The 12608-nt window shown below is 39.5% G+C and overlaps 1 protein-coding gene across 1 annotated transcript in view; it reads right to left on the bottom strand.

The window, feature by feature from the left end:
* Positions 1-12608, bottom strand: part of LOC139953143 (kielin/chordin-like protein) — a 39492-nt gene that overhangs the window by 15174 nt on the left and 11710 nt on the right. The window contains exons 8-16 of the mRNA XM_071952563.1: positions 11779-11997; positions 10779-11000; positions 10093-10302; positions 9537-9758; positions 8409-8618; positions 6181-6384; positions 4117-4332; positions 2913-3095; positions 1697-1867 (exon numbers count right to left, since the gene is read on the bottom strand). Of these exons, the coding sequence (XP_071808664.1) occupies positions 1697-1867; positions 2913-3095; positions 4117-4332; positions 6181-6384; positions 8409-8618; positions 9537-9758; positions 10093-10302; positions 10779-11000; positions 11779-11997 (1857 nt within the window). The remainder of the gene's footprint in view (positions 1-1696; positions 1868-2912; positions 3096-4116; positions 4333-6180; positions 6385-8408; positions 8619-9536; positions 9759-10092; positions 10303-10778; positions 11001-11778; positions 11998-12608) is intronic.

Here is a 12608-nt window from a genome sequence, read left to right as displayed (position 1 = left end):
ATGAGCTCAGTTGATAGAGCGCCGGCACGTTTCTGGAGGTCATTGGTTCAAATCCCACTCTAGTTCATTCTTTGTTCAACCCCCAAAATCAATAAATAAAAGTACAATGAAGTTGAAAAAATACGTACAATATACCAAACAACGTACAGATTCAGCATCAAATTAGCATACAGTGTAATTGTATTACTGACACATATTATATGCAAGCTACATCTATGAGTTTCTTCATTCTCACTTTCATCATGGGGTCAAAAGGTTTTAGAAAAATTGGGGCAGTGGGGAGGAATCAGCTACTCCTAATCATAATAGATGTTAAATTTGCATCAGTGATAAAGAATATTAGTTTTGGTTTTTACCCATACACCGATATCAGCTACTCCTTATCAATGAAATGTCCGATATGATCATAATCTCAAATAGCCCTCTCCTAAATCAAACTCCTAACTGCCAGGCTTCACATGCAGATCCCTGCTTAGCACTGATGGGCAGGAGTGTGAAGGCAAGTTTCAGGCATTATATGGAAGGGAAATGGCCCATGTCCATGTCAAAGTCACTCAGCGATGCCTTGCACAAGAATGGTAAAAACTGTAACAGGCAGGTTCGAGCGATTATAGAATAGCTGTTAAAAAAAACGGTTGATAATTTTCAAAGACCAGTATTCTCACTTGGTGTATCTCAACATATGCATAAAATACCAAATCTGTGAAAATTTAGTCATTGAAGTTGCGAGAGTAATAATGAGAGAAAAAACACCCTTGTCACACAAAGTTGTGTGCTTTCAAGATGCCTAAAAAGCTTCCGCCCTGAAGTCTTATATTATTTGAGTCAAAAATACCTCTTTCTCAAAATGATTTATACCACCAACAGCTATCAATTGCTCGTTACCAAGTAAGTTGTAACTCTAACAAATAAATAGAGTAATTATTAGCATAAAACCTTACTTGGCAACGAGTAATGGGGAGCTGTTGATAGTATAAAACAGCTTCCTCTGAAGTGACGTAGTTTTCGTGAAAGAAGTAATTTCCACAAATTTGATTTCCAGACCTCAGATTTAGAATTTGAGGTCTCGCAATCGAGCACCTGAAAGCACATAACTCCGTGTCACAAGGGTGTTTTTTCCTACATTATTATCTTGCAACTTCGACGACCAATAGAGCTAAAATTTTTACAGGTGTGTTTTTTTAAGCATATGTTGAGATACATCAAGTGAGAATACTGGTCTTTGACAATTACCAATAGTGTCCAGTGTCTTTAAAGATGTGTTTAAACATACATTTAAAGGAACACGTTGCCTTGGATCGGACGAGTTGGTCAAAACAAAAGCGTTTTTAACCGTTTTTAATATAATGCATATGGTTGGAAAGATATTTTAAAAGTAGCATACAATGATCCACACAAGTTTTCCTCGAAATTTCGTGGTTTTCCTTCTACTGTGCGAACTAACACCGTCGGCCATTTATGGGAGTCAAAATTTTGACCCCCATAAATGGCCGACGTGTTAGTCGACGAGGTAAAAGGAAAACCACGCAATTTCGAGGCATGTTTGTGTGGATCATTGTATTCTACTTTTACAACAGCTTTCTACCCATATGCATTTTATAAAAAACGGTTACAAACGCTTTTCAAAGACCAACTCGACCGATCCAAGGCAACGTGTTCCTTTAACAACAAGTATAACAAAATTGTAAATCCTCACTATTTGAAGGATCCCCGCAAATCAGCGGTCTGTCATTCTCGTCATAGAATACAGCCTGGCATGGCTCACAGTAGTCAGTGTAACAGACTGCTTCTGGGTGGTAGGTACATTCCTCTGATGGGCATGGGGACATTATGCACTGCATTGAGACCGGCTTTGGACAGACAGGCCCTGAAAGATTGTAACATCACAAAAAAATCACAATAAGTAGGATTTGAAACTTTGCATAGTGAAAACCAAGAAAGGTTCGCGGTTACACCACTAGTGTTAACTGTCAATGAACTGTGGTAGCTCTGATAAGAAATTTCTGTTTTTATTAAGGATGCTTCTAAGAAAGCTTTTGCCCGGCCACGACTTCCTACATACAGTAGTGTTAAAGCCATTGGACACTTTCGGAACAAACAAAAAAAGTTCACAGATTTACAAATAACTTACAGGGTTAATGGTGAAAGACTTCTCTTGAAATATTATTCCATGAAATGCTTGACTTTTTGAAAAAACATTTAAACAATTATCAACTCTCGATAAAGAGAATTACGGATTTATTTAAAACACATGTCATAACACAGCGAAACGTGTGGAAACAAGGGTGGGTTTTGCCCATTATTTCTACCGACTCCGATGACCGATTGAGCCTAAATTTTCACAGTTGTGTTGTTTTACATAAAAGTTGTGATACACGAAGTGTGGGTTTTTGGACAACACTGTTTACCGAAAGTGTCCAATGGCTTTGAAGGAACCTATTGGCTTCGTTGAGCTTATAAAGGCAACAAAATAGACCCAAACATTACTTCAAACGTCTTCAAGGAATGAAGAATGGTTAATAAAACAATCAAAAATTTGCCTTTTTTGAGCATTTTTCAAAAACACAAAGGTCATGAGATTGAAAAGAATCCCAACCACACTTTTGGTTTGGATAACCAATGTGATCTTCGAAATGACTTTTACTTCCAGCCATATCAACGTAGACTAACTTACCACACAAGATTGTTTTGGTACAGTTATTCATGAGTGTTTATCGAAAAAAGACTATATTATTCAGTTTAAGGATAAAGTTAAAACTACGCTGAACTTTGACAGCTTTGGCTTTGGAGGTTAATGCTTTCTGAACTAAGTGATGTTTGGATAATTTTTTTATTCATAACAGCCTTCTAAAATATTGTTGTCTATGAAATGATTCCACATCAGTAAATTGTATATGAAAGGTAAGCCATACTTATTGTGATGGGTTCGTTTCCACATTCAACTTTGTATCCCTCTAGATAGAAGACAGTGTGACAATGTCCACATCTGCTGATCATGCACTGTGCATCGGGATGGTTGGAACATGTTGCCTCTAGGCAGAGGTGTGTAGGGCACTCAGGGGCGATACTACTACCAGGATCACAGGCAGAAATAGCTGTAAAGGAAGGAAATCATTGAATGAGGTTTAATAATAATAATAATAGTTTCTTATATCGCGCTTTTCACACCTGAATGGTGCTCCAACATCAGTACCCCTGGTCACTTGGCCATTAAATTCATTACCTTTACCATCTCAGCTCCCTGGGAGTATACAGCCTGGGCAACAAATATGCGCTACTCGGCTAAACCAATCACAAGAACCATTTCAGCCCTCACAGGTACCTATTTACCCCTGGGTGGAGAGGAGCAATTATAGTTAGGTGTCTTGCTCAGGGACACAAACCCACGACCAAGACTCAAACCCACATTCTGCTGGTCAAACACACCAGAGCTTGAGATCGGTGCTCTTATCCACTCGCCACAACACCCCCACGAGGATGATAGTTTGGGGTATGGGTAGGAAATGAAGAGGAAAAGATATGAAACGACTTGTTTTTAGTTTCTGCTGAAAAAGTGATTTTGTGAGTTTTTCTAAGGCTTCCAGGTAAGTAATTCTGAAGTTTAGGCATAGTGCTAGAAAAAGCCCCATCCTAGTAAATGATCAACAAGTGAGACCAGGGAACATTGACAGTAGATCTTGTTTTTTTAAATTAAATTCTCCCAAGACGGGAGGGCCTTAATTAACAGGCCTCATGAAATAGGTCCCTCTTCTGGTCACTGAAACATACCTGCCAACATTGGTATCCAAGAAATAGGGACAAATCTGAACCAATTTTTTTAACTGTATACTTTACTATTTTGGGGGTCAAACTTTGGGTCGCCTGCAATATCTTGTTTACTAACCCACTTGTAATACTAATGCAAACATAATTGTTTTTAAAATTATTTTTAACACACAAAAAAAAAAAATTCCCCCCTTTTTTTTTGCCTGTCAATATGTGTATAATAGTGCATAACAACTAGTGATTAAACATGTCCCTATGCACTGTAGAGATAAAGAACAGAATACAAATACAAAATAGTAAAAAAAAAAAGAATTTGTATGAGCGAGTTGAAATAATTGTTAGAATACTCACGTTCATCACAGACAGTTCCACCAGGCCCTGTATCCCTAGGACAGCACTCATCTGGCTGGATAACCCAGTGGCACGGAGGAGATACAGCCCGATTCAAACCGATGCACACCTCTGTCTTGCAGTAAGCATCTTCATCACCTTTGCACTTGCATTGGTTGCAGGGGTTGCCCCACGTCTCATTGACTGCGTAATGGTTCCCCATCGTATCCACACAACCTGCAAAGGAATGTTTGCCACTACAAATCATTTCCCTCCAGTCATGCCAGTAAAGTATGAAATCCCTAAACTGACTTGCATTGATGTGTTGGTTGGTTTTGGCCCTGCACATCCAGTTCAAGCCAACAACAATAATATTCCTTCCGATGGGGCAGTAGTCTGTTGGTCAGAGGACCCCAAAGATAGTCTGGCGGCTAAAGGGCCCCGAAATATTCTGTCAGCTAGAGGACCCCATAACATCCCATCAGCCTTGGGGCAATAGTCCATGGCTAGGGGACCCATAATGGTTGTTATAACACCCATTGCAAGTATTCTGCCTGCTCATTGGTTTAAAGCGCGTCACATGTCTTAGTTTTGCTAGACGACGGCCGTGTGATAGTGCGTCGATTTGCCATGCGCTAGTCCGAAGACTAGCACACGGCATGCAGTACCCAGACGTCCGTTGCGTGTACGAGGATGATAAATTAATAGTCTGTAACCATTTCGGATTGCACGACACTACATGCAGCACAGTAAAAGTGTTTGCAATCTGTATTCGCGTCGTCCGTGGATTGTAGCATTCAGGTCTGTAACTTAACAATAATAGTACAGTATTTAAAAATGTTTGGGGTGTTATAAAACAAATATTGACTGCTTTTACTCGTGCAATGGTTAAAAACTATGACTCCCTCGGTGATCCCCGTAGCGTTCTATTTTCCATCGGCTTCGCCTCGGGAAAATAGAATGCTCCCGGGATCACCTCGGGAGTCATAGTTTTAACCATAGCACTCGAAGCAGTCAATATTTGTATATCAGCTAGAGGGCTCAAGAGGACCTCGTAATATCCCATCAGCTTGGGGATATGTAGTCCGATGGCTAGGAGACCCATAATGGTTGTCAGCTAGAGAGGGCTCAATAATACTGTCAGCTAGAGAGCCCCATAAATATCCCATCAGCCTTGGGGCAATAGTCCGATGGCTAGGAGACCCGTAATGGTTGTCAGATAGAGGGCCGATAAAAGATTGTCAGCTAGAGGGCCCTATAATATCCCATCTGCTTGGGGCAATAGTCTGATGGCTAGGAGACCCATAATGGTTGTCAGCTAGAGGGCCGATAAAAGATTGTCAGCTAGAGGGCCCTATAATATCCCAACAGCCTTGGGGCAATAGTCCGATGGCTAGGAGACCCTAATGGTTTTCAGCTCGAGGGCCCAATATTTCCGTCAGCAAGACGACCCCGTAATATGACTTTGTCTAAAATGATCCTTCAATGTTAAGTTTATGAGTGTTAAACAGCTAGAAATCTGAAATCATAACATAAATCGCTTCAGAAACCCCCAGTTATCAAAAACAAGCCGTATGGTTCTCGCTGTTTCCAATATGCAGCAGTTCAGTTATGAAAAAGCCTTAAAGGCAGTGGACACTATTGGTAAATACTCAAAATAATTATTAGCATAAAACCTTTCTTGATAACGAGTAATTTGGAGAAGTTGATGGTATAAAACATTGTAAGCAACGGCTCCCTCTGAAGTGCCATAGTTTTCAAGAAAGAAGTAATTTTCCAACAAATTTGATTTCGAGACTTCAGATTTAGAACTTGAGGTCTCGAAATCAACCATCTAAACAGGCTGAAACATCAGAACAATTAAAAACCCAGCTGAAAACATATATGTCTCTTTTGTACAGTCTCTTTTGTACAGCAGTTGACTTTCCCCTTCGGGGCGCATAGGGACCTCACGGTAATATGCGCTTTAAAAACTGTTTAGTATTGTTATGAACACTCTTGTCAAGAGGGCCCCATCGTGCAGCCTTCCTTTGTACATCCCCCTCCCTTGTTAATTCACGATATAATATACTAAATAATGCATACCTTCACAATCGTATTCTGGACAGCAGTTTTCCTCTGTACCTGGCCTCACAGAGCAGTACTGATCGCTCATGGGTGGACCCAAACACATCGGGGAGTTACACTCCGACAAGCCGTTGTTACACAGACAACTCATGCATTTACCCACACTCCACCTGTCGCCATGGGTGTGTATGGTTCCATCTGGGAGAACGCAGGGGCTGGAAACTTTAAAGAAAATAAGTTTGGATGTAAAGAGACGAATCCATGGTGTGTCCATTTAAGCCCTGTTCACACTCTATATATCCCTGTGGATTACAGCCCATGGGTGGCCCAAAGAGGGTTTTTTTACGCGAAGGTTACCCCAGCTTAGTTTTACAAGATCCCCTCCTACATGTAGGTCCCTATTCCACAGGTTCAAGTTGCACATTTTAGATACCCCTGGGTTTTACAGCTTACCCCTACTCCAGGGCTGGATGGGTATTCACCGGGTATGCCCATTTGCAGGGGTAGATCAGGGGTAAATCGATCCAAGTGTGAAAGGGGTGGCCATTATTCCCCTGGGGCAAGAGTAGTGTGAAAGGGCTTTACACTGACCACATAAAGCAAAATTAACAACTTTCTACAAGAGACGATCAGAGCATACTGATAGAAACGACGAGTTGAAACCAACGGTTCTTTTCGGAACCCCCCCCCCCCAACTCATTTAGAGATAGCTATTACATGGTGTTACCGCAAACCTTTCCGTATCGCATTTCCACCATGCAAAAATTCAAATCGTACTTAATTAATAACTTGGTAAATTCTGACATTGAGATGCTTCCTATTTATTCAACTCATTTGCAAAATCAAAGCACACATCCTATGTTATCATTAATACAACTAATCAATGAATTGCAATGGAATGAAAAGTGACACAACGAATCTCAGTCATGTCAGTTACAATTCAGCCATTTGAGTGCTTGCCAGGTACAGCTGTACACCTTTATCAAAGTTTCAGACACCTTGGTTTTTATCCAACTAGAACCAACAAGATGTAAAACATCTTTTATGGAAACCCCTGGCCAAAACATCATGGGGTGAAAGATCATTTACTTCTGCTGCCCTTCATTGTGGAATGACTTGCCGGATCATGTTAAACTTTCTCCATCAATAGCTTTGTTCAAAACTTCCCTCAAGACTCATCTAATGAGGACTTCATAACCTTTTCCCGTTTATTGTGTCACTGCGCAATGAGCATCTTTAGATGGATACCGGCGCATTATAAATGCCCATTAATATTGTTATTATTATTATTCACCAGAAAGTACTTTTTTTCTAAAAGGCAATGCCAAGTGAAAAAAGTGCAACCCATAAATAAAGAGCCTGAAAGGTACATGGTTTTTCTATAGCTGTTCCCTAAAAATACTATATCAATCCTCAACAACTTATTTTATACACTCGAAATATTGTTATGTTCCCTCAAATTATTGCCTTGTTTGATCCCTTAAATTACTGTCTTGGGTCAAGTGGTTGCTACAGTTATAGAACATTGTTTGCTGCAGGTAATAGTTGCAACAAGTACAGTGCATCACGTTTGCAAGGCTTTCCCAAATAAAGACGTTAAATACGATGCAAATTGTTTAATGGACTGACGTTAAGACACAAGACCAAGGGTCCCTTGCATAATTGGGAGACCTGCTAATACGTTTAAAATCCCAAGATAAGAAGTGTTTTGTAATCAGGTAGTTTACTGGTGGTCCAACAATCCATCAATTACTTTGTTTAAAGGCAGTGGACAATATTGGTAATTGTTAAAGACCAGTACTCACACTTGGTGTATCTCAACATACGCATAAAATAACAAACCTGTGAAAATTTGAGCTCAATTGGTCATCGAATTTGAGAGATAATAATGAAAGAAAAAACACCCTTTACTTGTCACACGAAGTTCTGTGCGTTTAGATGGTTGATTTCGAGACCTCAAGTTTTAAATCTGAGGTCTCGAAATCAAGTTCATGGAAAATTACTTCTTTCTCCAAAACTATGGCACTTCAGAGGGAGCCGTTTCTCACAATGTTTTATACCATCAACCTCTCCCCATTACTTGTCACCAAGAAAGGTTTTATGCTAATAAATATTTTGAGTAATTACCAATAGTGTCCACTGCCTTTAAGCAAAGTTTTTACAGCATTTTGTAGTTGCAAAACACAGCTTCCCATGTGGCATGAATATGAGCAAAAGGATTCATACTTCAAGACATTATTATTTACCTTCGCAATCATACTGATGGCAGCAGTCATCTTCAGTTCCTGGCCTTATTCTACACTGTTGCCCCGCTGGTGGTCCCGCACACATTGTTGAGACACATACCCTACGCCCACTGGAACAAAAGCAGTCCACGCATTTACCTTCTTTCCATTCTTCCCCATTTTCTCGTACAATTCCATTCCAGTCTGTACATGTTGTGACCATTACTAGTTCTATGGATTGAAGAAAAGAAACAAACAGTTAAACTGAACACGTTTGGTAATTGTCAAAGACCAGTCTTCTCACTTGGTGTATCCCAACATAAGCATAAAATAACAAGACTGTGACAATTTTGGCTCAATTGTTCATTGAAGTTACGAGAAAATGATGAAAGAAAAAACACCCTTGTTGGACGAATTTGTGTGCTTTCAGATAGGAATAAAAGACTTCTAGAAGTCTTTTAATATTTCAGTGAGAAATTACCTCTTTCTCAAAATCTAGGCTACTTCAGAGGGAGCCGTTTCTCACAATGTTTTATTCTATCAACAGCTCTCCAATGCATGTTACCGAGTCAGTTTTTAAGTTATTATTTGTTTTAAATAATTACCAAACGTGTACCGTCCCTTTGGGGACAAATACAACTTTCCTTATTTATTCTTTGTTTTTTACATTGGAACTATCATCCCAAACATAGTCTTTGCATTTGCTTTCTTTCCAACAACCCCCATTAACATGTAAACATTCATCTGTAAATATTTTTTACAAGTGCAATTCAGTTTTTAACTGCCAGACAAGTTATAAAAAAAAAAATTGTTGAATTTCGTTGAATTTAAAAAAAAATCCCTGCCGGTACAGTGTGACATAACCTATTTACACAAAATCTAACCATGTGAACAAACCATATAGACTAAATATTAAACACCTCTTTTGGCATGGAGGTCTTCCTCCACCTATTTCCATGGATTCAAAAAAGACAGGCATGTAATTTAACTTAGAAACTGGCATTCATAAATACCTCAAACAGTGTTGCTATTCCTATTGGTTTTCAGTTTGCAATGGCAGATTGGAAACCCAAAATGAGTACATCAGCTAATCAGCTAAACAGTAATTGCATGCCAGTAGAAAGCCACAAAGAAAGATATTCATCGTACCATCTACACAATTGTATTCTGGACAGCAGTTTTCCTCAGTTCCTGGCATAACTTTACACTCTTTCCCTGCCGGTGGCCCTCGACATTTTGGGGTTGAACATGCAGAGGAACCATCGTCACAGAGACAGTCCTTACATCTGCCTTCTTTCCAACGTTCTCCATGTTCACGTACATGTCCATCTTTGTCAGTACATGAAGCCTCCTCGGCAACACCAAGAGAACCTAATTTAACAATGAACAGTAAATCAATTTTTCATAAATATCACTCACAATAGACCTTAATCACTGTGTGGCCATCTTTATTTTACTCCATTCCAACTCATTGTAACCAAACTGAGCCTGGCCGAAATAATAGTATGATGCCATGTTTGCGCAATGAATGTTGGCATTCATTACCGTTATCGGAAATAGGGAACATGACCAAGATGGTGATAGCGTGATGAAGGTCTATTACTATGGTTCGACAATTACATTGGAGGGAAAGGTAAAATCATCATTACTGTTACAGTATATTGTAGCTGAAAAATAAATCACCATGTATTCATAAGGCATGTACCTTCGCAATCATATTGATGGCAGCAGTCATCTTCAGTTCCTGGCCTTATTCTGCACTGCTGCCTCGCTGGTGGTCCCATACACATTGGTGAGGAACAAGCCTTACCCCCACTGTAACAAAAGCAGTCCATGCATCTGCCTTCTTTCCAACTTTCTCCAGTTTCTCGTACAATTCCATTCCAGTCTGTACATGTTGTGACCATAACTAGCTCTATGGATTGAAAAAAAGAAACAAACAGTTAAGGACAAATACAACTTTCTTTCGGGGGTATATTCATTCATACCCAAAACAGTTATTATTAAAAGACTGCAACCCATTACAACCACAGACATTTAATCCTTTATCATCATCATCATCAGTCGGCTGCACAGCAGGCGGACACAAGCTTTTCCCATTCTCTCCTGTCTTGTGCTATTCTCCGAATCTCAAGCAGGGAGAGCAGAAAATCCGGGGAGACTAACCTTCCGGTGTACACAGGGTACAGCAGGTGCTGACGACCTTGTTTGTGCCGGCCATGCGATGGGGAGTACAGAGCATAGATGTTGAGTGGCTCGTTAGTGGGTTTCCGTAGGATCTATTTAATTTATTTATTAGCCTTAATTTCAAGACAGTGGAAGTTTGTGTGAACTAAACTGAAATCCACGGTAGGTTTGATGTTGATTAAAAGACAGAATAAAGCTGCTCACCTACATCATGACAGTCATACGATGGGCAGCAATCGTCTTGAGTTCCTGGCTTGATGGTGCAATCTCGACCTTCTAGAGGAGCAGTACAATTTGGTGATACGCAAAATACCTCACCCTTGAGACACCTGCAAAACTCACATTTATCCACCTTCCAAGTAGCCCTATCCATGCGTGTGGTTCCCAAGTTGTCAATACAAGGCAAGCCTTCTTCAAGGTTTAAAGCTATCAAAAGAAAAACAAATTTTAACAAAAAATATCTGTCTAACATATAAATTTTCAACACAGAGAATGAAATAATAAACCACAAGGGAATGACTGGGAAAATTTTAAATAGTTTGGGGTTAATTTTACGCCAAAATCCGTTTCAGGAAAAACATGCTACAAATGCCGACACATGAATTTTCCCCGGATACTCGCCTTTTTTGTTCTTCATAGACCAGAAATGTATCCCAAAATCCAGTCACACACACGTGAGTTCCATGACCATTTTTATCAATGTTTTGGCTAACAAATCATGGTTTTGGCAGTCCAAATTTTCAGAGGAATAGGTGAAAAATGCCGTGCGTCCACAGCAAACAGGCTTGAACTGTTTTTATGGGAATTGTTATCATTTAGACAGAGAAAATTGTCTGATAAAAATGCTACATTGTTGACTGTTGTTTGTTAGAATGGTACATTTTGACAACTAATTTATCTTTTTGAAGCTGAGGAAACACTCTCTCAGGACATGTTATTTTTGTAAAGTTTGGTTCATGTTCAGTATTTTTTTGCTATCCAAGAAACAACTTCTTGTTTTTCCAAAATTCAAGTATCTCAATTTCATAATTTTTCCTGCACCTCTAAATCGTTATGGGCAGCTGTCAAAAAGATAAGTTTGACATCATATGAAGAGAATTTCGTCTTCTTTTGGTATAACACACAATGTTTCTGTCAATGATGTAAGCTATTTTTTTTATAAATGTTTTCCGACGTACGAATAAACAATAACATTATTATTTACCTTCGCAATCATATTGATGGCAGCAGTCATCTTCAGTTCCTGGCCTTATTCTACACTGTTGCCCCGCTGGTGGTCCCGCACACATTGGCGAGACACATGCCCTACCCCCACTGGAACAAAAGCACGTCATGCATCTGCTTTCTTTCCAGCTTTCCCCAGTTTCTCGTACAGTTCCATTCAAGTCTGTACATGCGCGGACCAATGGAGGCTCTATGGATTCTAGAAAGAAACAAACAGTTAAAATGTAAAACTTTTTTAGTTGGACGATCATGTAAGATCACAAAGGCCCTCTATTGGTGAAAGTTTACAATTCACTTATTGGCCTTGATTCAAAGACTGAATTGAAATTAATCCATGTTGGTGTAAGGAAGATTTTTCCACTATTATCTCTAGAATTCCCCAATAGTTGTTCACACCTCAACAGGTGGCCCATATCCTCTGTCATCAAATTTGATGATAAAGACACTGGACACTATTGGTAATTATCAAAAACCAGTCTTCTCACTTGGTGTATCTCAACATGTGCATTAAGTAACAGCCCTGTGAAAACTTGAGCCAAAGTTGCGAGATAATAATGATCGAAAACACACCCTTGACACACAAAGTTGTGTGCTTTCAGATGCTTGACTTTTGAGACCTCAAATTCTACATCTGAGGTCTTTAAATCGAATTCATGAAAAATTACTTCTTTCTGGACAACTGCGTTACTAGGGAGCCACTTCTCACAATGTTTTTCACTATCAACCTCTCCCCATTACTCATTACCATGTAAGGTTTCATGCTGATATATATTTTGAGTATTTACCAAAAGTGTTCACTGCCTTTAAAGG

Source organism: Asterias amurensis, chromosome 21, assembly GCF_032118995.1.
Source record: "Asterias amurensis chromosome 21, ASM3211899v1".
Classification (NCBI taxonomy): domain Eukaryota; kingdom Metazoa; phylum Echinodermata; class Asteroidea; order Forcipulatida; family Asteriidae; genus Asterias; species Asterias amurensis.
This window is presented reverse-complemented; position numbering and strand designations above follow the sequence as displayed.